Genomic DNA, 25,790 nt, shown 5'->3' on the forward strand with positions numbered 1-25,790 from the left:
GTAGGACAGTACAGACAAAGAAGTTGGATACCAGTTGCCATGCAGAACAACCACAACGTCCTTTGAAACCTCCACATCACTGCATGAATAACGCCACCATCAGAACATTTTTAAACATCTCTCTTTAATAACCTGTCCTTGTTTCATAGATAAGGAGGGTAAACCAAGAAGATCAGATGATGAGCCGTGTTCCTGCCCGATTCCTAGAAGTAGGAAGTATTGCACCCTACTATTGGTGATGCTGCACCCTGAAGGTCTTCAAGCTAAAGGCAGATGTGATACGGCAGCACTTGGGAGTTTTGGCAAAGCCAAGGAGGAAACAAAAAGCCAACGCTGGCTGCGATAGCATCCTTTACTTTGAGACAAGGCTTCCACGCCTTACAGCAATATAAATACCGAGTGTTTGCTTAAAAACAAACCATCAGGAGACGTGGACCAGGGAGAACAGCTGCCTGCACTGCTGGCTGAGGGGCTGGGGAACAGAAACCAGCCCGGGCTTCACCTCGAAGAAGTTTTGAAGAAATGGCCCGATTTTGAAGAACAACTGCTGTGCCAACTCCAGCTGTTTCTCTGTTCACTGCCTTTGCCTTTTCAGGACTTAAGTCCCTTCGCCCTTTTTCCACTGTAGGAGAAGGAAAAGTTACAGGCTACCAAGTCCTTACAGCTTCACGAACCAACCACATGATCCCAATTCCCACCAAATCGCCCCCACTTTACACCCCAAACCCAGACCTGCATGCAAGCTGCGAGCTCTGCCATTTGCAGCAGGGATTTATGCACAAATTGGCACATGCGTCTGCTGCCCCAGAAATCTTTGACAGCTCAGGTTGCTGGGAATAGCAGCAAACAACGTCAGGCCAGGCATTTGTGGACTGTTGCGTTATGCACAGGTTGGAGTTTCAGGCTCCCGGTACAAATCCAGACAAAACAAGCGAAAAAATTATCAGCATATCCTCTAAAAAACAAATCCCCAGCAGCATTAGAACGGATGGTTCAGAAAAAATGTGCAGAGGCAAGAAGTCAAGTTCTGGTTTTGACTTTGAACTACTCCAACACCTCCTCCGAATGATTCATCCTCCAATAGTTGAGCGAGGGCATGTTTAAACACCCGTCACAGTTCCCCAAATGAAAAACACCAAATTTAAAGAATCTCCCCAACCTGTGCTTGCGAGAAGCAGACGCCGACTGACCCATATTTAAACGACTCCCGGTGACGAGGCTGAGTGCCATAAATCAAGCAGTTAACAAAAGCACCAACTCTGTCAGGCTGCAGCTATAAATAAATAAATGCATCTGGAAGCACAGAGCCCATCTCGCACCAGGAATTCAGCACCAAATTTTTCACGTAATACACAAGCAACCGGCCGCAATTATTCCCGTTCCCAATCTCAGTTTGAAAAAAAAAAATATAAAAGCCACAGAGCCTTGAGTGACCTCACAAGGAATTATTTCCCAACGTGTTATTTGCAGCATGGTGCTTCTCCTCCAGCTGAACAAGCAGCTTGCGATGCCTGCCTGCAGTCCTGCCAGGGCAGAACATTTTTTCTAAGAACCTCGATGGCAAGAATCACAGGAGGTTTACCCCGAGCCTCTTCCTGCTGCCCCGCAGTCAGCATTTCACCCCGTGCTCCTTGGCAGCTCCGGTCTTGCAGCGGCTGCGGAGTTTTTTCTTGGAACCACCGCCGCCGATGACGCAGAAGAGCAAAGTTTGGTGCAAATGCAGATAGCGGAGAACCTCAGCACAGAGGTTGCTGGAAAAATTCACGTGACAGCCTGCGGTCTGCATTAATGGGGTCTTGGGAATTAATCATTAAGCAGGCAGGTGCCTAACTTGGGCAGGACCAGCACCACACGCGGCTACAGCAAGGGTTTTCACAAAGCCGTCCTGGGCAGCTTACTTTGGAGGAACACAAACACGCTCTCGATGGTGGCAAACAAGGAAATCCAAAACGCGCAGGCAGAGTGAGCCTCGGTCATAGATTTTCTGCCGATAAGGGCTGAAAATATCTGGCAGCAGCCCCACAATACCCACGCTTCGAGTGCTACAAAGCTGTGAAAGGAAGGATGTAACGCCACACGTGCAAGGATGCTGAAAATAAACCCACACTCACCCAGCCACGCGTTACACCAGCAGTAACTCACCAAAGCAAGAGACCCTGGAAGCGTCATTTATTTTTTTTTTTGTTCGTGACAATACTAATGAGTGAAAAGCAGCAGGGAGAAAGGCGACCACAGCTTCAAAAAGCACCGTAATTGAAGCCGCCGTTTTTCTCTCGCTTGACAATGAAATAAGGTTAACTCCAACCTACATTTTCAGAATGGAACAATGCTCCTCACCTTCTGCATTCGGGTTCATAAATGGGTTTACAGAAATGCTAATTCATCCGCACCAAGCTTTTATACCCTAAGCAGACAAGCACCACCTCGGAGACGGATATTAAATTTTCATGCAATACAAACACTGACTAATAAGAAACTCTTCAAAAGGGTGTTTTCCTACCTTAGCCTCGCTTATTATCTGTCCTTTCAGGCTACAGAAGCTAGCAAATAAAAACTAAGGCTTCTGAGAAACAGGAGATACAAAGAGAACAACAAATAAGAGAAAAAGTGGGATTTTCACAGCTGCATTCACACATCCTCAGGTCTCCACACAAAGCCCGTCTGCCCTGGGCAGTGCTGAAAGACATTAAGGATTGTTTTCATCCTCAGTAGTGTGTGTAATGCCCTCCCTACCTACCTGAAGCAACAACCTCTACGTGGGTTTTTGTGACACCTGTGAAGCATGTCCAAGATGAGGAGCGTGGTGTAAGGCAGCGCTGTTTGTTCCGCAGCTACGAGCTCAGCAGGCTCGGCAGGAGAGGGGGGGAAAAATAAAAGTTTTAGACAGTGGAAAACCCCAGCTAGCACAATCACCCTTGCATCACTTGGATTCTGCTTCTGCATTTTCAGAGAACCGAAAACTCTGACTGGGGACTCTGCGGGAAGCAGATTTACCCAAGGAAACCACAACTGGTACCTGAAACTTCAAGCAGCCCCCACTTCATCCTAGAAGTATTTCAAGCCATCTGATCTGGCCATCAGCTGCTCTTCGTTATCAGGAACATCGCTCAGCTGATCAGCCTAACACTGAAATCTGTTCCACATGACAAAGGCCATTATCAGCCCGAAATACCAAGTCCGTTTCCTTTAAAACGTTATTCTAAAAATCTGCCATTCTGCTGTGCTAAATTTAGCTCATCAGATTTTAACTTCCAGACTGCTCAGCGTGCAGGTCAGGTCTCTTGCCATCCTTCACGATTTCACCAGGAAGGATCCCTCCCATTGTCAGAATCCCAGGGATTTAAGGCTCTAGAAGCCAAAATCATGGCCCAAATCCCACACGCAGCACGTCCACTGAAACCCTTGCAACAACCTGCATCTCCATTTGCCCAGAAAGATGTAAAATAAATATTTATTTTAAGCAAAGGGAGGGGAGGACGTTTGTGGCGGTCTCGTGTCCAAAGGAACTCCACGTGGATCTGCCATAAACAAAGGAACAAAAGCAGGAAACTCAAACCATTCATCATTCCTGGTTCAGTATTTCATGACTTCATGACTGTTTGATTCAAAGCCATGCCGAAAGGTAAATTATCATCTTCATTCTGTGTTGTACTATTGCTTATCAAATCTTCCAGCCCCACTTTCAATGCACTGCAGAGATTTCGCAGGCAGACCTCGGCTATACAAGAACAAAACACTGCTAAGAAGATTCTTGCAGTCCTTCTTAGGGTGAGCTCCAGTTTGTATTGGCTTGCTCCTCTTCTAAAACCCCTTTACTTACAAAATCACACAATTCTGAACCCCATCTTCTGCATTTTTTACTATATTTTTTCCACTACATTTTAGAAGACACAATTTAAGAGCTCCTAAAGAACTCCTTGCAGAGAAAACGTTGAGCACAGAAGAAAAAAAAAAAAGCAAAGCTCTACAAGATCAAGAAGCTAATTCCAAGCGCCGTGCTTGGAACTTCAAATTGGAAAAAAAAATTCTTCCGGCAAACTGTTTAAGAAAAGAGCACCCAAGGGTATCGTTAATTAATGCGGTAATCCAGCAGGTTGGTCAGCAGCAGCATTATCTCAGGATAGAGAGGATTTTCAGCATGGATCATCACAGACACTTACGTTACGCGCTGGAAGTTCGTGGTTTGAAATTTGATTGCTCACCCAAGCTTCAGAGGAACAAGCCGGGAAACTGAGATCTGCCACCTGCCTTCCAAGCATTGTTTAACTTCACGAGGGCGCACGATAAGAGCACCTCCCGGTTCTTTTGAAGACTTATAAGAAAATGCCATTTCTGTGGAGACTCAGTCATTTGGTGAAATTTCAATGAAATTGCTTCTGTTGTCTGTAAATTGAGTAAGATGGTAACGAACACCCAGCTCAACGCGAGTTTATTTTGGATCCACGGTGAAAGAAGCAACAGAGCCTGCAAAATAATGGAAAAAACTAGACAAGCATCAGACAACTTCTGCTGACCTGATGCAGGTGGCTGTTCCCTGGTATTCCAAGAGAGAAATGGGACACAAATGTCTTTTGTGAGGACTGCTGAAGACAAGGAGGTGCTGGTGCTCAGGTCCAAGGCGTGCTCCTGGACTTGGCAGGCACAGCAAGGTTCCCCCTACCTGCTCCATCACCCCCAGAGGTCCCAAAGCTCAGCCACACTTCGGGAAGCAGACAGCCACTGGTCCTGCTCCTCGCACCCACAGGCTGAGGCTGTGAGCTGCTCGGTGATTCCAGCACCTAAATGCTCAAAGAGGAAGGTGCTCGGTGGGCATGAGGCAGAGGTGACAAAGATCCAGCCCCCTCTGCACTGTTTTACTGTCCTGCATTGCCTGCTGTCCTCTCCTTGCTGTAGAGCACGCTGTGAAGTAGAGGTGAGCTTACTGCAAGCATTAAACAACTGAGGCCAGGCAAATAATTCTGCTGGCCACAAAGCAAGATGTACAGAACCTCCTAGGTATGTTGAAAACACTGAATTGTTTCAGAGATTAATCTTTTTTCTTCGAACTCTAGTAAAATAGCAGCCTTTCCATCCACAGATTAACAACAAAACGGCGAGAATGAGGATGAAACATCAACCAAGAGTTTCTCTCTCCACGGACAGACCACATAAGCCCATAGACAGATAGATATATATACACACAGACATATTCACACACCTCCGAGCAAATTTTCAAAATCCAAACTTGTAAATAATGCCTCCGAGATCTAAATTAAACCATTTAAGTAGGCTTCTTTCTTCCCCCAATGTTTTCCTGGAAGCTCATCCTGCTTAGACATTTCCAGCTCGCATAGCCCACTCTCTTACCACCAGGGCACATCGTTGGAGGGAGCCTTTCGCACAGCACCATGGAAGAGAAAAGAATTTTAAACGCACGATAATGCCCTAATGAAAAGAGAGCAGTGGAGCTGGGATCAGGCACAAACACAACACCCAAATCTAATTTGAGCACTTAAACTGATTTGATTCAAATTGCCAACAACCTCTAATATATTAAGTAGCTTTCTGACTTTCATGAAGCTCTGAACTGCATCAGGTAGCTCCTTAAAGACGGAGAATTTGTGCAGTAGCTGTTGACCAAATTCCCATTTATTTAAGAACGGGACTCGTGACAGTCCTTTGCTTGCTAGCAGCTCTCGCAGGTTACGATCTACCCAAATCATCTAGGGAGAAAATTCCTTTTACTGCAATATTCTTTGGCCAAGGAGAGCGTGTAACCACAGAGTCCTTAATAACATTCAATCAGCAGCCCCAAACTGCCTCCATTAAATTAATAAAGTGGTAGTTGCAAAGATACACCCTAATCTTTATTTTTTTTTTTTCCCCCCCACTGCCACGTTCCATTGCTAAGCACCGCTTCGCATTTTCCATCTCCCACCTCAAAAAAAAAAAAAACAAAAAAGGATTACCATGAAAGGAGAGAAGCAGCACCCTTACACACAAAACCCTGGTTTTCTGGAAACATTTGGTGTCTAATTATATACAACACAGAGTCTGTTCGTTTTCGCTGCTAGGATCGTACACCAAATCGCCCAGCAGCGCGCCTACCGACACCGCTAGCACCCAGCCACCTTCCCAGAAGGTAGCACCTTGAGAGTTCATCTAATCCTCTCCAATTTTTGGCCAAGAAACCTGCGTAAAACAGCGGTCACCTCTTAACCTGTGCCCTCCCTCCCTCTGCAGCCAGCTGAAACGATTCCCTTGAAGGCACCGAGTGCTGAGCAAAGCACCTGGTGCTGCACCTCCCTCGAGCAGGAGCCTGGCACCAGGCAGCAGGGCAGCAGCAGAGGACAGGAGCACGCCAGGCGTGCCCTACATTTTCTGCCGCAGCTCTGTGGAAAGCCACGCTCTCGGGCTCTGCCTCGAAAGGATTCAGGTGGCTGGCTCCTCGCCTCGAAAAATAGGCCGCCCGGAAAGGCTCGCACCTCGCTCCTCTGCCTGCCCACCCTTAAGCCGTGCAAAAATGGGCGTTTTCTTCATTTTCCTAGAAGTACAAATTACCACCAAGACCACGTGCAGGTGCATTTATGCGTGGCTTCTTTTTCGAGCCAGAACAGCAGGCGTCCTGAGGAAAAACACACAAACACCTCCACGTGAGACCAGCGCTGCACCGCACGGCATCTCCCCTCCTGTGTTTTGGGTGAAACAAGAAGGAAAATGGGCCACATTTCTAACCACAGCATAAGCACAGAGCCCGATGTCAGGTATGAGCAGCCTGTAACACGGGGCACAGCATCACAACTCCAGTGCACACCATAAACCAGCCAAGGCCACGAACGCAGTCACCATCAACACCCAGATAAAGAGCAGGGCGATTAACGTGCCCACTTTAATTACATTTCACCGTCAGGTAGGTAAGCATGTGGGATATACCACGCTTGGAAATAAATTTTCACCTGCCCTCACGCTTCCCATCCATCCCTACGGGTGGAAAACCAATCCTTTCGGAGCCAAGCTCTGGAGAAACACACCAAAAAAGCTTCGGTGCCATTGCTGACGGGACAGTGAGTCCGAGGCAGGGGAGAGCTGTGACCACAGAGCTCTGAACGTTGCTCAAGAACACTCGCTGGCACTTTTCTTAGAGCTCAAAGTCTAAAAAGATGACTAGAAACTTCAGCTCACCGGTAAACAAACAAACAGGGGAACAAAACAGCAGGAGAGAAAAACATCCGGTATATTTTCAGTCAAAATTTTACGCTGGAATTGGGGTTGAAAGAGGAACAAGCAGCTTTATCGAGGAAGACGAGCAGTTAGCAGTGAAAATAAACCAACTCGTTTGTACTCAGCAGCCCCACTTGTGCTACCCAAAAAAGCCTCTGCCTCTATTCACATCTGGTCCCCGTAAACGTCCAAATGTCCTCAAGTGCTCACAGAAGGTAACAGCAAGCGGCTATTCTGAAGTGCACCCTTCTCAACCAGAAGAAAACACTTATCTAGAATAAAATACTAGGAGAAAATTAACCAGAAAAAAATACTTCTCATGACACTGGCTAAAACCCTTGAAAAGGAAGCTCTCAACTTCCAGAGCCTGCCTGGCCAGGCACGGATCCCTTCCAAAACCTCTTCCCAATTAGCTGCAAACAGATAGAAACAAAACTGCAAATAAAAAAACAGCAGAATCAACTTGGAAATCCCACAAAGTCTCTCTCCTCTCATCCATGTGGCTCCCCTTCCCCCGAGCGTCACCGGAGGGGTGCCTGGTGCTTTCCACGAGGAGCCGTCTCAGAAGCAAGCTCTACCCAGGACAATCAGCCTTTTTTTTTTTTTTTTTTTTCCATTTCCTTTTTTTTTTTTTTCCTCTCCCTGAAGCACCAGCCCTGCTGAGAAGTCACCGAACACACGCGGCCACGCGCTGCCTCTTGCTGCCACAGCTGCTGAAACCGAAGCAGGTAACCACCTCACGGACACTTCACCATCTTTACGGACAATTCGGCTGGAAATAAAAGCTTCCAGAGCAGGCAGGGCACATTTCCAACATGCTTCCAGACAGATCTCCCACTCCTCGCCCCGTGGGACAGACGCCAGCCACGCAGCCCACCTCAGAGCCCCGTCAGCACACCCCTCCTCTCGGTCCCGCAGGCGGCCCAGCAGCTCCCAGCCACCACCCCCGGCCCTCCCCAGGCACCAGCACCACTCCCACCAGCCCCAAAAGCTGCTCATACACCCCTCCTCTTCCTCTCCAAGCCAGATCCTGCCCCCCAGCTGCACCCCACAGCTTCCCATACCTCTGACCCTACCCAGGAACCGGCCCCACACTCTCACTTCTTCCACCTGCCTCTGACCACAGCCGTCTCCATACAAATCCCAAACCCTCTACAATCGCAGCCCCCACACCTTCCCCAACCCCTTCTCACTTTCCAGAGCTCCTACAACCCCATTACTCCCCCCCCTGTGTGCTACCATCACCCAGTTTTCCCTCCTAACACGCTCAGCCCTACACCCAGATGCGCCCCTATCCGCAGCCCTACACAACCCCAACCCTTCAGCCTCACCACCGATGGTGAAGGTTCCCCTGCAGGCCCCCAGCACCCCAAATCCTCCTCCCTTACTCCTGCCCCCCCTGCAGAATCAGCACCCCGTCCTCTCACCCCACTGCTCCCACACCCTGCATCCCCTCGATCCATCCCCACCCCCCTGAGACCCCATTGCTGGGCAGAGCCAGCAGGGAGGAACCCAACCCCTGCTGCCCCCAGGCCTTACACCCAAATCCCAACTGTCCCTGTCCTCCTTCCTTCTCCTCCTCTCCCCAGCCCCACCACACCCCAGCAGCCGGGAGCCACCCCATAGACCCCCACCGGGGTATCCCATAGGGAGCCACCCCATAAATGATGCTCCCTGGGGGGCTACCCCATAAGGGGCCACCCCGCCAATCACCCTCCCACACAGGGCCCACCCCATAGGGGGCTGCCCCACAGCCCCCACTGGGGTCATCCCATAGGGAACCACCCCCGGTGCTCATCCCTTAAGGGGTCCCCCGATAGACACCACCCCAGAACCATCTCATCAGGGGCCACCCCACAGACCTACACCGGGGGGCCACCCCATAGGAAACCACCCCACAGACAACGGCTTCCCTAGTGGGGACCACCCCTTAGAGAGCCGCCCCACAAACCCCTCCCGGGGTCATCCCATCGGGGACCACCCCACAGGCAACCCCCTCCTAATAGGGACCACCCCTTAGGGGGCCGCCCCACAGACCCCTCCCGGGGTCATCCCATAGGGGGCTGCCCCACAGACTCCCCTCAGGGCTCATCCCTTGGGTGGCCCCCAACAGAGGTCCCCCTCCCCAGTGGGGACCACCCCTTAGGGGGCTACCCCACAGACCCCTCTCGGGGTTCATCCCTTAGGGGGGCCCCCAACAGACCCACCTCAGGGCTCATCCCTTATGGGGCCGCCCCACAAACAACCCCCTCCACGGGAACCACTCCAGAGGGGACCACCCCACAGCCGACCCCCCCACGGGGACCACCCCATAAAGGGGCCGCCCCACACCCCCCCTAGATCCACCCCATAGGAGAGCCACCCTATAATCTCCCCTCACCCCACCACATCCCCATTACCCCACCCAACCCCCAAACTCCCCCCCAACCCCCCAAAACCCCTCTCACAACCCCTCCACACGCCCCAACCCTACCACAGCCCCCAGCCTCGCTCCCCTCCCTCAGCTCCCCCCAGATCCCCTCAAGGCCACAGGTTCCCGGTACCCCCCCCCCAATTCCCGGTGCCCCCCCCAACCCCAAAAATTCCCGGTACTGACCTGAAGCGGCCCCCGCAGTGCTGGCACTGGTCTCCCACCCAGCCGGGCTGACACTCGCACTGCCCGCTGGCCGGCTGGCAGCGCCCACCGTTGGCGCAGGGTTTGTCGCATTCCTTCCCTAAAGCCGCCGCCAAAACCGCCGCTTCTTCAGAAGCTCCGGCGGCACCGGCTGCACCGAAAAAGGGCCCGGCCGGTCCTAAAAGAACCCAAAACAAAAAAAAAGGAGGTAACAACCTCCACCCGGCCCGGGTAACCGGGTGAAGAAACGCTGAAAGCTCCTGAGCCATCTGCCGAACGCCGGCCGGGACGACGCGGCCCATCCGCCGCGGGGGCCTCCCGGGACGGTGGCCGCTGAGGGGGCTTCCGCCGCCGCCGCCGCCGCTACGGTGGCCGGGAGGGGGCGGGAGGAGGGAGGGGAGGGAGGGGAACGGGGCGGGGGGGTGGGGAAATGGGGGGGGGGGGAGGCGGTGCCGCCGTTGCCGCCGCCCGGCCGCCGCCGGTGACGTCACTCGTTGGCGCGGGGAGCGTGAGGGGGTGCCCCCCCCACCCCTCCGCCATCTTGTGCCCCCCCCCACCACCACCACCTCAGCGCCCCGCCATGTTGTTCCCAGGCGGTTGGTGCTTGGAATGGTGGAGTGAGGGGGGTGGGAGGGGTGGGGGAGCCCTCACGGATCGACCCCGGTGTCGCCCGAAGAAGTGTGGCCCCAAGCACCACGTCCCCAAGCACCACGTCCCCAAGCACCACGTCCCCAAGCACCATGTCCCCAAGCACCTTCCCTCGAACACCCCCAGGGATGGGGACGCCACCACCTCCCTGTCACCCCGTCCCCACCCCTGACCGCTCTTTCTGACAGAAATGTCTCCTCATTTCCCACCCGAACCTCCCCTAACACAACTTGAAGCCATTGCCTCTTATCCTCCCACCATTACCAGAGCTCCCCACAGCTCCCCTCAGGCAGTAGCAGAGAGCAATGGGGTTTGCCCTGAGCCTCCTCCAGCCCAAAACCCCGCAGTTCCCTCAGCCGCCCCTCACAGGACTGGTGTCCCAGACCATTCCCCAGCCTCATATCATGGCCACGCTCCAGCACCTCAATGTCCTTCTTGGACTGAGGGGCCCAAAACTGAACCCAACCCTCAAGGTGCGGCTTCAGCGGAGCAGAATACAAGGAGACAGAGAGGTTTCCACCATGGGCTCAGAGGCTTCAAGGTTGAAATCAGATCAAAAAAATAAATGGTTTTCATTTATTTTTGGTTGGTTGGTTGGCTTTTAAACAAGCACTCGTGCTGCATGTGGTACAGGGTGTCCCAGCTGTGGTGAGGGGAGCAGGGTGCCACCAGCCAGGCTTTGGGATCCCCCCTAGGACACAGGGCTGGTGCAGGAGCACCCAAGGGAGCTGTGCCTTGTGCTCGGGTTGTGCCCTGACCTTATCCAAGTGGCAGCTCAAATTTTGAGCCAAAACATCATTTGGACTCGCATAAGCACAAGGAGCAGGCTGCTGTCCAGGGGCACTAAACCGAGCTTGGAAGCGCGGGGTGTTTGTCACTGCATGGCAGTGAGGGCTCCATGGTTAAAATTGGGCAGATTCATCCATTTTACCTAATTGTGTAAGCTAGGAAATGCAGTCTTCAGAAAGGGATACCTTCCTACCCTGCAAAACGAGCTAATGCTTTGCAAGGATTTCTAAACCTTAATTCCTAACAGCGAAAAAGTAACGCGGTTGTATCTCTAGCCTTCTCCTGAGCTCCTGGGCAAAACAGCAGGAGGTCTTCCGAACACACCAGCAAGGATGCCATATGCAGCAGGAAGGGTGGAGCAGAAATGTGGGTGCTGTTTGAAGTTATCGTGCCTTTCGTTTTCAGCTGGGTGAAGTAGTGAGAAAGTTGAAGATGTTGGTGTTCTTGGGTAAACGTTGCCCTTTGTGTATCTTCATTAATCTGGCTGTATTTGGAGTTACTTGGGTAGTTAATTTAATACCTTGTTTCAAATGTAGGAAGATGTCAACAGTTGAGAAGTATTTTGTTGTTGTTGTTGTTTAATGAAAGGCGAAAAATGCATATTATTCATATTTTTCCCTTGAAAGGAGGCAACCAGGATTTAGGTATACTAATGCGATGATAAACAATGACCGAGATAGAAATAGCCTGACTCACCGTATTTATTGGTTCATTCTTATTTATGAATAAAAACAGCAGTTACCTGAGCTGAAGGAGGTCTGGGTAATAAACAGATATAGGTTTGAGTGCATAGGAAAGAAAATGGTTTGAAGACCAAGATGTGTACGTCTGCTTTCAGTCACACATTTTTCTAACAAAACTCATTTTTCTTATAGTTTGCCTTTTCTGCTTGAGGCCCGGGAAGGAGAATGAAATCATGGCTTCAGTTTAAAAATGCTGGGCTGCTCTGGTAGCCAAAGGAGGAAGAAAAAAATGTCAGAGATGAGAAAGAGATTACGAAACCTTCTGGACCATATGGAGATGGTATTTCTATCTGCATGTGTTTTCCTGGGCCCCAGACAACTGCCAGCACGCCCAGGGAGGATTCGGATACCATCCACTGGCCTGCCACTGTCCAAGGCATTGCCACCAAAAGCCAGTCTGACTCCAAGGCTCACCGAGTTTGGGATGCAGCCAGCACATGGTACTGCTCTCTGGATTGTCCTCTGTTGCTGCCAGCATGACTTGCTCCCACCAGCTCAAGTCAAAGGGTTTCCACCTGTGGAATTTCTCTGGGACAGCTTCTTTATCGTGTGTATCACTTAGATATCACCTGCTCTTGCCTGGAGTTGGCATCTGCTGTCAAATATCACCTCCGCCCTCTGCCTGGGTCTGTTTGTATTCACCTGCAGCTGTCAGAGGGAACAATACCTGTGTTTTCACAATTCCTGCTTGCCTCTTTCTTGCCAAACACAGGTATTTGTTGCACAAGAGAATGAAAGTAAAAAGGTTGATTGACATGGTGAGAATAAACTTGGAGAAACTGCTTGCATCCTCCAGTTAAATCAAAGTTGGAGAAGGGCTTGTGTGCTCAACAACTTTTTTTTCTTTTTTTCACCTAAATTTGTTGGTCCAACACAAGATATCATCTCTCCGTATACCTTGTCCTACCCTTTTTTGTATAGTAAGTAGTTCCTTAAAATTGGTAATCAAGGGAAAACTTTTCTACAAAATAACTGAAATAATCAGACCTGTGCAGGGGTGGGTTGGTTTAAATCAAGCAAACTTCATCTGTCTTAAAGGAAGGGTTAAGAAAGATCAGCTCGGCTGCATAAGATCATCCAGCGAAGGAGAGTGGGGAGAGAATCACATTGTGGCAAGGTGATAGTCCAGCTAATGCAGCATTCATCAGCTGCCAGTGGCCAATCTCAAATGCTTCAGAGAAGACTAACATCCGTGAGTGTTGCACAATAGAAGAAATCCTTTCCTGACCTTGCGAGGGATCACACTGTGCCCTGTTGCTATCTGGAATAAAACATTAACCATGGGAGGACATTATTGTTAAATTAAGCTCAGTCTCACCAATTTTAACGCGCAAAGAATGCTCGTAAATTCTTTCTCGTTTATTTGTTTGTTTTTGTTCATGCTATCAAGCAACTTTCCAACATGCGAATATGGTTTGGAAGGGGAGGAGTTAGGTTAGCTCAGAAGGCAGGCTAGGCTATTTTTGTTTTGGAAAGCTGAAATGCTTCATAATAGACATACTAGAATGATAAAACGCCCTTTCCTGGCAACAGGCACGGCAGGACAATGGTGTTTTTGCAAACCACACATAGTAAGAGTATTGCACTGAGGGATGGAAGAGTCCTGGGGGAAAAAAAATAAAAAAAAAGTCATCAGAACAGCACACGACTACATGCAGCACTTGAAAACAACAGCTAATTAATAAGCGAGCGTTTCCTTGGACGTGGATTTTAGACAAGCCTGCAGTGAGCAAGCATCACCGGCACTGAATTATCCTTGGAGCTGCCCTCGCCTCTTTTTCACTCTTGCTGCCAGAATTTTATGACCCTGTATGTTGTTGCTGTGCTGAAGTTAAACCCATATTTACTCAGCGCATATTTGCTCAGTATATAAGTCGAGTCGCTCCCCTGCTCGCATGCCCAATGACAGGATAGCCGGAGACGCTAATTAATGAATTGGCCTCCGAGGTGAAATTACGTCCTCGTTAGGAAGACTCCCATAGATATTAATAAGGTCAGACCATCATTGCTGACGGCTGAGTCAGGGCTGAGTTGGGTATCGTGGAAGTGTAAACAGCGGAGCTGCCCTGCCAGGCTGCTGGCTCGCTCTGGTTATCTCTGCCACTCAAATGGGCAGAGTCACCCTAATTCCTGGGGTCAAAAGCCACATGGAGCCTAACGCCGTGATATAAATGCGTCTTGCCGCCTGGTGAGATGAGCTTGTTGCACAGGAGCCCTGCTGAGATGCTGACCTCCAGAAATAACGCCCTTCCCAAGGGCCTGCAACCAGCTATTTCCAATTAGCTCACAACCCAGCATCACCAGTTTTTCTGTTCCTCACCCAACCCAATGTTCCCACCCGTTGCAACCTCTGCCCATGCTCCTGAATCCTCAGCATCTTGCAGCCCTGTCCTTGCTCTTGGTGCCCTTCCAGACACCCTGCTGGGACCCAGATGACACAGGGCTCCAGCAGCGTGTCCTTGCTGCCCATCCAAAAAGTCCTACTTGGTCTGCAAAGAGCAGGAGGAAGAAAAAGGATTTCCTGCCGTCCATCACCAAGGCCATCCCATGCACCCCACCAGAAATTCCTCACCCTCCCAGGCTGAAGAAAATGTCAAGAAAGAAATTCCTGCCATGCCAAAACGCAGCTTGTGCCTAGCACTAAAGCCCTTCTCCTCAAATGCAACTTCAGGCCGAATAGCAGAGACGACTCGAAACAAAGACCGATTTTCCCCAAGGCTTCTCCTCCCTTGGTACTTCATCTCTGCAGCTCGGGGAAAGTCAGAGCCCGGGCAGCATCAGGCCTAAAGCAAGATATATTTATTCACTGGAAGTACTCCTATGTTGTCTGGGGAGGTGTGTGGGCCAGTCGTGCACTCAACAGCTGCCACGTGATTTTCCTTCAAAACACTGTCTGGGTCATTTGAAGGGCTTGTTTGATCTTTTTTTTTTTTTTTTTTTTCTCCTCTCCAGAATTCAGACTCCCGGCAAACAACTCACGCTTGTTTTCTTTGGGTTTCTCTGATAATGTCTCAGACCTCACGCTGGCACCACTCCTCCTTCCCGCATGCAAATCAGGAGCTTTCCCAGCTGCTACAAGCGTACCGATGGTAGGAGCGAGCACAGAAACCCAGGATTTTCTACCCACCCACCTGGAAATCCCGTGGTGAGCACGTCTGACAGCATGCATCCACTTATTACAGCACATGCAGGCACCCCGGAGATGGCTAGAGGTCTAGTTTGACCTCTCTTTTTCCTTCATTTAGGTGTGAGCATAATGACCAAAGGTCCTTAGACAATGTAATTAATAAGGAATTAAATATAGCAAATGGAGTGCTGCGGGGGACAAAGGTCTGATAGGCACAGTGGTGGCGAGGAGCTGAAAAATACCTGCATGTGCACAGTTGCTTCAGATCTTTTATCTTTTAGGGTAAGGGGAAACTGGTAATAAAACTCCATTGCAACTGCAGAAACTGGGACAGAAAATGAAAGACTCTTACAAAGCTGCTGTGGGAATTGTGGCCAGGAAGGCCATAACTACCTCCCACGGACCTCAGTTCCGCTCCCCTGCCTTTGTGCACAGCCCTGCGAGAGCTTCAGTGATCACAAAAAAAGTGAGGACCTCGGTTTTATGTCTCATTCAAAAGAACTGGTATTTCATACTGTACAATTCTGCAGCACCGCACGGCCGCTGGATCGATCCCTGGACGGCAGGAAGCACAGTGGTGGCCGAGTTGCTTTCGGTATATCTGCCCTGCCGCTGGTTTTCATGGAGGTTTTCTATTCAAACACTAGTCAAGGCTGCTTTCTTTATGAGACCAAAGTTTAGAAAGCTTTACCGGGAGTGGCCCAGGTGGCATTCGGCTGCCTTGAGCTGGCTCTCGGATCAAAAGTGCTCCAGTTTCCAAGCTGTGTCTTGAAAGAGCTTTATGGGAAGGTTTGACCCATATCTCTCCCCCCGTGTTAGCTGGAAGATGTGCGGGCTCTGAAGACCAGCATCCAATCGCCTCAGATTGGGTGAAAACAGTGTGTGTTTGGGAAAAAGTGGATGTGCACTGGCCTGGGACAAAGGTTGGGCCAGGCCTTGGGAAGTGTGGATCCCAGCCCAGAACTGTGACCTCTGTGAAGCCACTCCTCCGAAATCCCGGCATATTCGGAGATGACCTTGAGTTTCAAAGTGAAAAGGAGGGGATTGTATGAAGAGTTAAAGTTAGAATAAAATTAAAACTAAATTAAATTCGAAAGAAAGTAACTAGCACTTCTTGGGAACAGAAAAATCACCTCAGGATGCCACCCTGGCAGCGATGTTTGGAAGACTTAAAGCAGAAGGGTGGATTGACCAAATTCACTTTCAAACTCTGCTGTGTATAAAAAGAAAGGCTTTGTCTGCAGGCAGCCCTTCTGCCTGCCGTAGTCGTCCCATCCAGCCGGCTCTTTGCAAAGAGTGTGTTGAATACACCAGCCCTTTTTTTTTTTTCTTTTTTGCAAGAACAGCGCAAAATCCCGAGTGTGGTAAGTGACTGAAAGACCATTGAGCAACAATAGCGAGTCAGACGCAGTCTGGGGAAAGCCGAGATGCTGTGAAAACAGCTCTGTCTGCCCTCCTTGCAAAAGGGAGCCCAGCGAGAGAGGATGGAGAGGATCGGGGCAGGCATTCAGAAGCCCCTGGGACAATGCTGAGGGAAGAGGATGAAAAGAGAGGGGCTGTGGTGATTATGCGGGGCATTCTGGGCAGGAACAAAGGGAGGCAAGGCGGTTTTGTGCGATGGAAATAAACAAACTAAAAAAAAAAAAAAAACACAAAACCCTGCCCGGCCCAGCAGTGCTGCCTCAGGGGCAGGGGGAGGCTCCGGGCTGGGCCCGCAGCCTCTGGGCCTGGCCCTGGGCTCCGCTGAGCAGAGCCTGGCTCTGGCATCCCAACACCTCCCTGTGGGGCTTGTCGGGCATGGATGGGATCCCAAACCCTCCTCAGATGGGATCCCAAACCCTCCTTGTCCCCAAGCCGAGCAGCCCCAGCTCTCTCGGCCTCTCCTCACAGCAGAGGTGCCCCAGGCCCTGCTCAAGGGCCCAATGTTGGGCTCTTGTTACTATGTCCATAAGTCTGCACTGAGGAGCCTAAAACTGGGCACAGGGCTCCAGGTGTGGCCTCAGCAGCTGTGACGTGCAGCCCAGCTGCCTCTGACTCATGCTCCGGCCATGGCAACACCTTCCTTCCCTAATCAGCCCCAGGCACCACCTGGGGACAGGGGTGTCCCCACACTGCCAGCCCCCAGGGGACCGCGGGGAGGTCAGGCTCCAAGTCCCAGTTCTCCCTTTTCCTCCCTCCAGCTCGCCATGGGGCTGACCCTGACTCTTGGGAAGGACACCTGGGCGTTCTTCACCCTTTGGGAGAAGGTGCTCATCTCATTTTCTCAGCTGCTTGAGGTCTTCACCCTCTTTTCCCCAAGGAAGCAGCAGTGGAAGGAGGCACCAGCCCTCCACAAGTTCCCCCTCGATGCGGCTCTGCAGGAAAACACCCTGCTGAAAGGCAGCTGGTGCAAGCCCTCTCCCCAGCTGGCTCCTCAATCTTCCCGAAAAAAACACCCCAAGCTCTTCTCCATCCATGGCACACTTGTCTCAAAGCCTTCATATCTTTTTTTTTTATAATACCAGCGGCTTAGGGGTAATGCTCCTGAATTTGCCCTCTGCCATCCTGCAGCTTCTCGCTCCCGTCTTTGCCCAGGTGGCTGCTGAGCAGCAGCAGTTTCACACCAGGCTGACCCCCCCAGCTCCGGCTGAGCTGCTTCCTTCTCATCGTCCAAGCAAAAAGGAACCAGACCTGACCAGCACTAGGCTGCTGCTTTCCCTGAGTGAAATTATGCTGGTTTAAACCAGCTTAATTATGGGCTGGGGGCGGTGTTTGCAGAAGGGACGTAAGCCCTGTCTTTCAACCACCTTGGGCTCATTTGGATGCAAAGGTGCTCTGGGATTTGGAGCTTAGTGTGTGCACACGTTTTATTAATTTACACTTTACCCCAACTTTTACAGGTGTGATTAAGAGCGTAAATGAGCCGGCTGACTTCCGTGGGAGTGCCTGGACGTGTGGTTGAACTTGTGCCCGCAGCTTGACAAGAGTGAAACTTCCACATGGGCTTGCCCGTTCCCCGGTGAAACAGCACACAAGGAACTCGGGTCCAGATTGCATCAACTCCTTCTGCTTCCTCCTATCGTGGCAGGCCAAACCAGTACGCAGCTACTGATTTTAAACCCAGGTTTGGAACCAGTTCTCCAAACGCCTCTCGCACCCCGGTGCAAAGATAGTTGTGCAAAGCATAATTGTTGTAATAAAGCCCGGGATAATAACAGCATGGGAGCAGGTGTTTCATTAGAAGCGGCATGAACATCACCGGAGAGTAGGAAATGACTAAAAGTTACAGGGGAGGAAGCACAATTATGTGCAGAGCACACAGGGTGTACGTGGATGTGTTTGTTTTACGCGTGGAGCAAACAGAAATGGGGAATTGCAGAAAAATTGAGGTTGGAAGGCATCACCCAGTCCAACCCTGCCCCCTTCCTCCCAGCAGCTCAGAGCACCTTGGAGCAACGTTCAGGGCTTGAAAATAAATGGCCAGTCACCACCTCTGACCACTAAACCAAGATTAATAGTTTCATGCCACTTAACTCCAGCACAGCCGTGGATACCTAAATATTACAGGGCTTAACTAAGGATTAAACCAATTTTATGAGTGAAAGAAACTTGGAAGGAAGAACACTCGCTCCTCACTTGTTTCAGGCAGTGTAACTCCCTCATGGGTTTGGGGAGGCATGGGTAGGAGGAATAAATTGGGGACAGACCCATGACAGTTTTCACTGAGGGGGGTTGGTCCTTGCAAAATTTGGGGTGAAAGGGTAGAAGAGTTGAGTGAGAAAAGAAAGGGAAGGTGAGAAGAAAAGGGAACGGATGCGACCCCGGTGCTCTGTTCTGTGTGGGATTTATGGGCCCCAGTTCGTGGAGTTGGAGGCAAGAAGGGACTGTGGGATCATTGAGGCTGGCCCCGTGCCTCCATCCCGATGCCCCTGCCCTGTGCGTGGCGCTCCCACCCCACTGCAGCCCCCGAGGGTCTCGCATCCCCGTGCCCTGGAGCTGCTGGAAAAGCTCAGCGCCATGGCACAGTTTGGGGGGATTTCCACTGCAACTGGAGCCCTGTGCAGCTGTGCAAAAAAGCAGAACGTTTGGCTCAAGAATATTGCTCTATAGTCCCTTGGGTTTCTTGGGAGGAAACAGTGCTTCATTACGATCCAAAAAGGTCGAGGGGGTGTTTTTTTTTTCTTTTCTTTCAGTTTCATGTTGTTAAAATGCTTAATATTATTAAATCTGTTGTGATTTTTGCAAGAAATATATTTCTGCTTTTCTTCTGCTCCTTTCAGCAGCGCTATTGTAAGCAGCCAGTCTTAAGCAAAGGCAACAGAGGAGGAAAAGTGGAGGAGGCAGAGGAATGGGAAAATCCCAGCCCCGTTCAGCACATTGAAGAACCGCTTTCCCCTGACATACATCTGGGTGTTCGAGGCCCTTGGGAGGTGAGGAGACTCCTAATAAAATAGAAAAGGTATTTTGGAAGGAGTGGAACTGCCTCGTACCACAGCTCTGGGCTGCTTGGTGACAGCCTCTGCTCCGTGAGCACACGCGGGCGGCTGCTGCTGCCGCGGTGCTTGAGAATGTGACTGGGAAACAGCGAGCTCTCCAGCAACAAGATGCTCCCAAGAGGGGTCTTTAGAGCAGCGTTGTGTGTTTTAGAAACAACGTTGGCTGGAAGCTTTATCTGGGGATCTGTGAGTCAGCTTATGCTTGGTGCTGGGAGATAAATATGCTATTTAGGTGCGTGCAATAATACCCAACTCAAAGGAACAGCTTAGAGCCTCAGACAATCGATATGACCAGCACGTTTACTAACTGCATGCAGAGATCAGCGTTAAGAAGCTGTTGTGGTTAAGCTCTGAACAGTCAGGGAGAGCCAAGAAAATGCATTCCTTGGCTGAACTGTGTTCCAGCAATGAGTAGGCGGCGACGGCCTTTGCAAAGTCATGAACGCTGTCCTTGCTCCAGCCCAGAAGTGCTTGCTGCATCTGCTCCAGGTTATTTGATATTTTTTTCGATACTGCTGCCTCTGTCTCAGAGGCTGGGACTCATCTCTGCTGGCATGAGACGTCGGCAGCACAGATGTCTCCATCTGAGGTTTTCTCTGTGGTCGATAGGGAACCGTGGACTTTCCAGCGTGGGGTTTTCCCGAGATGCTTTACACAGAGGTCTGTCTACACTGCACCCTGTGGGGCTGGAGGGGCTGTTTGGACAATAAGCAGAGCTCCACGTGGCAGATAGCAGCTGGTGCCCCCGTGGATCCCGCTCGTTCCTATGTGAGGACAAGCTGTTACAGCTGCCCCATGGCACAGCCCAAGCTCCAGAGCTCCTGATTCGGATACCTCAGGCTGCTCATGGTTATTCCTCTTCAGCCAGGGACTGTGCTCTTTGCAGTCCTCAGGACCAGATGACCTCCAGAGGTCCCCTCCAAGCTCAGCCAGTCTGGGAGTCTGGGATTCTGCCCTACAAAAGCCAAAGGTGGCTCCTGAGAGTTTGTACGTGCCTGCGTGGGGCTGGGGAAGAGGGCTGGACTGCTGCTCCTGGGAAGAAGGTTTGGGAAAGCCCAGAGCAGCCCCACCAGCAGGCAGGGGTGGTCTCTCAGGCCACGAGTGTTGACCTTCAGCATGTTCCAGACCCATAAACACGCCTATTATAATCCACCACATGCCAATATGCTCGTGACTGGTCCTTGAGCTGACCCAAAGCCCCCTACAGAAGGGCTCCCAGCCAGAAGAAGCCAGCCCGACTTGGTTCAGATTTTCCCATATAACTGTCACTGATGGCCACGTGTTTCCTTTCAAATACTATCGAATCGCAGCTCGTAATGAGAATGTGCACACTGCATCCTTCCATGAGTCGTGCGGGAGATCGATGTGTTTCTAGTGGCAATGTGTTGGTAAACACAGCGTTGAATTTTTCCATTATCAGGCGTAATCCAGCTGGTGGCCAAAACGCTCCCATGCTCCCCTCTGCAGGGACACAATATGTGCAGATTTTGCAGTGGAATTTTCTATTTACATCCAGCTTTCCATACGGGCACTTCTAAAGGTCCACTCAGCTTCGTTGTCACTCCCTAGTGGATTACTCGCTAAGTCCCAATTATTTTCCTGTGTTATTAACTAATGCATTATGTAATTATTTAACCACAGGCGAGGACCAGAGGTTTGGTGCCGGAGATGCTAAAGCAGCGCCAAGCACAGCAAAGCCTTTCTTCTGCAGCAAGCTGGTAGCCAAGTGGCAAGCAGGACTCAGCAGAAGGAGGAGGTGAGCAGGAGGACAAGCGTAAAATTCAAAATCTACAAATTTCGGACTGTGGTTTATAATCTTCAGCAAGGGGTGGCCTTCCAGGCAATAGTGGGGAGAGAGTTAAGGAAAAAAAAAAAAAAAAAAAAAAACAGACCAAAATGCCAAACACTGCGGGTTGCAAGAGGATGCAGCTAAATGGGGAAAGGAATTAAAGCGGAAAAGAAGGAGATGTTGTTTGGTAGGGGTTCAGACAGCGAGGCAGGGGAAGGACGGAGTCACAAGGGTGATGTGTTTGGGGGACGAGCTGGAGGACAGCCCCAGCAGTGATGTTTTGCAGAGGAGTCCCCACATGCTTGCGGAGAGGGGCCATAAATAACCCAGCCCCTCCAGCCAGCGTGCGTCCCCTCAGCTTGCACAGAAATCTCGTGTAAAGTGGCTCCTTCTCATAATTATTTTTATTATCCTTTTCGCTCTCTCTTTGCTCAGGGATGAGAGGTCTACCTCTGGGGCAAATGTAGCAAAAAAAAAAAAAATAATAAATTAAAATTAAGAAAAAAAGAAAGAAATGATTCACCTCTAGGCAAATCTCAAGCTAAGGGACGAGGAACAGGAGGGGGAAATAACCGAGCTGGTGACACTGGGAGCTGGGGGTGGGAGCAGGGGGGCTAAGAGCAGGGATTATTACACAGGAGTAATTTTTAATGATGCACAACAAGCACCCCGCTAGAATTAAGTGCTGAAAACTAACAACCTACCACGAAGAGATGGCATTCTGGGCTCCACAGTGCTCGTACAGCAGTCTCAATAATGGTGTCAAACCGGGATATTCACTGGGGGATTAATGAGGAGTTAGAGCACGAAAGCTCCCCACCAGAAGGTAATCTCCAGGAAATGTCTGCGAGCTCGATTGTTATTACTTAAATAAACAGCGAATGGCATTGTTGAGTATAAAAATGTTTACATTGTCTTATAAAAATGTCAGACGAGAGGTGAAGGGGAAGTGTTTTACAGCACATATCCAGATGGCAACCTTTTTTCCCACATCCTTTGCCTTAGTTTTAGCACCCCAAGCTCCTTAATTTGCACAGGGATACCATGCCATGATCAGTGAGTGCCTGGTGTCTGCCCGGGAGAGTGGCTATTTCTGCAAGAGCTGTTCCGTGACAGCCACTAATACATCGTTCCCATTTCTTTATGCTCTGTCTCCTCGTGTGAAAACACCTTCTTCTTCTGCTTGAGCCCACAGAGCATGAAGATCTCCTGGCTGATGGTTGGGGAAGTTTCAGGAGCTGCTGGAGGACACAGGTTGGGACTGCTGAGTTGTCCCAGCCTGGTACCTCAAGGTAGAGGCATGAAGATTAAAAAGAGGGGAGCTCGTCCTGTGTTGGGGTGAGCATCTTTGGTGATTAAATGCTCCGCTGCCTGTTTTTAGAGGATTTACCTTGTGTGAGACGATGCTGTACAAGTCATCTGCCTGCCTGATGGCTGATAGAGGGGCATGAAAGTGCTCTCACGTGTCAATGAACTCTCTCCATAGCCACGGAGATAATGAACTTGTTTTAACCTCTGCTCCCCAGGGCTCGGTTCTGTTACATGAGCCTGATATCCTCCGTGCCTCTCCAGGCATCCTGCTATGCCTGAAAAACCTCTCAGCAGTGCCTGGGGTCTTCTCCAGCAGGTCTGCAAGGCAGCGCTGGAGAAGAGTGATGATTTCTAACACCTGACCCTTGAGATCCTCAGCCCAGGACTCGTGGACTCGCCTCCTTATGCCATTGTACACACTGCAGGCAGACGTAGTTCAGGTCACGGTCACCCACTACAGTGACGGAATAAGGACCAAGGACATGCAGATGGCCAGAAATTCATCTCTGCAGGTTCTTCTTCCAGCTCCTCACTGCCAGGTTAAGCCGAGCTGCATGTGAGCAGAGAGGCAGAGAGCATCCCAGCGGCTCTGCCAGCACCGAGCATTCACAAGTGATGGGCAGGACGAGGCCCCGTGCTTTGCCATCTCCTCTTCATCACCCTCGAAGCAACCCAGATCCCTGCTGCCCATGGGAGCATGCTGAAATCTGCTCCAGCTTGCGGTTGCTGCCCCAGTGACCAGCCCAGTTTCCAGCTTGCTAAAACAAGGGCCCAGCAGCTCAGATAGCCAGAAAGTCCCAATTTTGCATGCAGGGGACTCCTTCTCTCTGTGCCTTGCACGCAGCCTTCCCCAGCTGACCGCAGTTCAAGCCATTTCTCCCTGTATCAGCTGCAGGAGGGGATTTCCATGCAACACTCAAATCAAGTGCATCGTAGCATCACGTTTTTGGGAACAAAGCCTTCCGTGACAGGAGATGCCCTAGAAAAGTCCTCGGCTCCCACCAGCTCCCACCAGCTCCCACCAGCAGCCTCCTGGAGAAGCTGTTTTCTCCCCAAAAGCCACGCATGAAGAGGAGGGGTTATGGGGGGCCAGGTGGAAATTCGGTGTCATTCTGGCATAGCCAGAAGGAAAAAAAAAAAGAAGGGAGTGGGAAGGAGAAGCTTATTGAATTCATGCTCTTTGCTTTCCAGCGTGCAGCTGCTTAGCTCCTGACCTCTCTGCCCCTCTCATAGCGCTCACCCTGCTCCGGTCTCAGCTGTACCCAGACATCAAAGATGCAGCCACGGCCAGAGCAGCAGGCAGGGAACTTCAGGGCTTTTAGTCTGGCTTTGGAGCCCTGTTACTTTCTCCGGTCCCCAACTGGATTTATTTTTGGTGCCGTGGCTCCTGCACACCTCTGAGCACCACTGATCCGCCTGCTCGGGCTGTTGGAGGCAGAAGCACAGTGTGTCTGCCTCCAGCAGCTGAATTGGCCTGAGCTTTACAAAGCTAATCAGCCATGAAAATGCCCCTCCTTGCCATCCTGGAAGAATTGACTTTAATGACGAGAGACATTCCTTTTCCAGCCTGGTCAAAAGGGTAGGAGGCCTTCTGGGGAGATTTCAGCTGTCCTGAGCATCCCACAGCCAGAGAGCTCAGGCCTCCGAGCTTTCCCTTAACCCTCTCCTACCCTGGAGTCGGGAATTGCTGGAGTTTAACTGCTGGATTAACACAAGACCTGTGCACTTGGGGGCTGAGGTTGTCCCGTGTCGTAAAGCCCCCTGGCAGCAAGGTGGCCAGAGGGGAGCAGTGGCATGAAGGCAAATGGCTGTGATTTACCCTGGAGAGGGATATTTCTTGCTTGAGGACAGCTTTGTGTGTTCTTCTAGTTATTAGTAATATTAATAACGATATTAACTGGCTTTGCAGCAGCATCCAAGGCTGTGACCATGGAGGCCTTTGCGGGAGGTAAGGGGCTGCCACCTGGGGTCGGTAAGGCAAGTTGCACTTTTTGGGGTTTTGGGGGTTGCTGTGGTCAGCTGTGACCTCCCAGCTTGGTTTGGAGGTGGCTCAAAGTCTAGGACCAGCAATCACATCCTCCTGGTCTCTCTCTGCTGACTATCCATCTTATAGATAGCAGGAACCCTGACCGAAGTACTCATATCTCAAGAGAGCAGGGAGGAAAGGACTGACATGCCTGCAAGCAGTGCTGGGGTATAAATCCTTGTGCTGCTCCTCCTTTTCCCTCTGCGCTCCTCAGGTACAGCAATTAACGCAGCGATGGGAGAAAAACGATGAATTCAGCACCACCCGAAGACAAATCTTTCCAATTCCTCTGCAAGTTCTGCCTGCCGGCCTGGCTCGAGCTAGCAGGGTCAGGAATTTATGGCACAGCCGAGCTCGCAGGGACTGCACAGAGGGATTGCTTCTCCGTGCTGGAGATCAGTCACCTGCTGCTGTGGGTCAGGAGGGAATATTCCCCATACAGATGAGTTTGCATTACACACAGACGAGTCCCTGAAGGACTCAGCAGCAGAACAAGGCTCTGTCCAAGCAGTTCATCCCACACTTAGCATGGCATTTAACAGGAAGGGAGGGGTTTGGTCTCCACCACCAAATCTTTCCGATATTGGCTGGAAAGGAGACAATTACTCACAACGACAGCTTTGTAATCTAGGGAGGCCACTAAACTCATCACAAAGCTAACAGGCACTGCATGGAAATGATGCTCGGCCACTGCCTGGCCATTGTGGATTCGGGTCCGTCCCTAGCCCCGATGATTTCTCGCAGTGATTTATTCAAGCCCATGTCGGGTTGCTCGAGAGTTAGGTCTGCACGCCAAATCCGTTGCTCCTGTGCCTCATTTTTTATCGCAGGGCCATCCATCCCGCAGCGACGCCGTCTCTTTATCCTGGCACAACGTTGCCTGGAGCATGTCGCCACTTGATTTTTCATTCGCGGGTCATCTGGCTTTGTTTATCGTTCGCTGGGAGGGAAGCATGTGTTCAGCCGTTTGGGTTAATTAATAGATGATGTCGCTCCTCAGGGAGCGAGACGGGGGGAACGCATGTCGGGAGGAGATGCATGGGTCAGAGGAGCGCGCAGCAACATGTG

General features: G+C 50.9%; 1 protein-coding gene and 1 long non-coding RNA gene across 5 annotated transcripts in view; both read right to left on the reverse strand.

Moving 5' to 3' along the window:
- Nucleotides 1–10,204, reverse strand: part of ATRN (attractin) — a 145,190-nt gene extending 134,986 nt beyond the window's left edge. For 2 of the 3 annotated variants that reach the window (XM_068679533.1, XM_068679535.1), the window contains exon 1: nt 9,797–10,203. In XM_068679533.1, the coding sequence (XP_068535634.1) occupies nt 9,797–10,116 (320 nt within the window). In that variant the 5' untranslated portion in view covers nt 10,117–10,203. Of the gene's footprint in view, nt 1–9,796 lie in introns of all 3 variants that reach the window. The other variant, XM_068679534.1, reaches the window with a different exon arrangement.
- Nucleotides 105–8,503, reverse strand: LOC137855417 (uncharacterized). Of its 2 annotated transcripts, none has more exons than XR_011095713.1 (2): nt 1,583–8,503; nt 105–622 (listed from the first exon to the last, which is right to left on the reverse strand). It is a non-coding gene; the product is annotated as an uncharacterized lncRNA (long non-coding RNA). The 2 variants fall into 2 exon arrangements; XR_011095714.1 differs by having other exon boundaries at nt 1,435–8,503.
- Nucleotides 10,205–25,790: the final 15,586 nt, after the last annotated feature.

Source organism: Anas acuta, chromosome 4, assembly GCF_963932015.1.
Source record: "Anas acuta chromosome 4, bAnaAcu1.1, whole genome shotgun sequence".
Classification (NCBI taxonomy): Eukaryota; Metazoa; Chordata; class Aves; order Anseriformes; family Anatidae; genus Anas; species Anas acuta.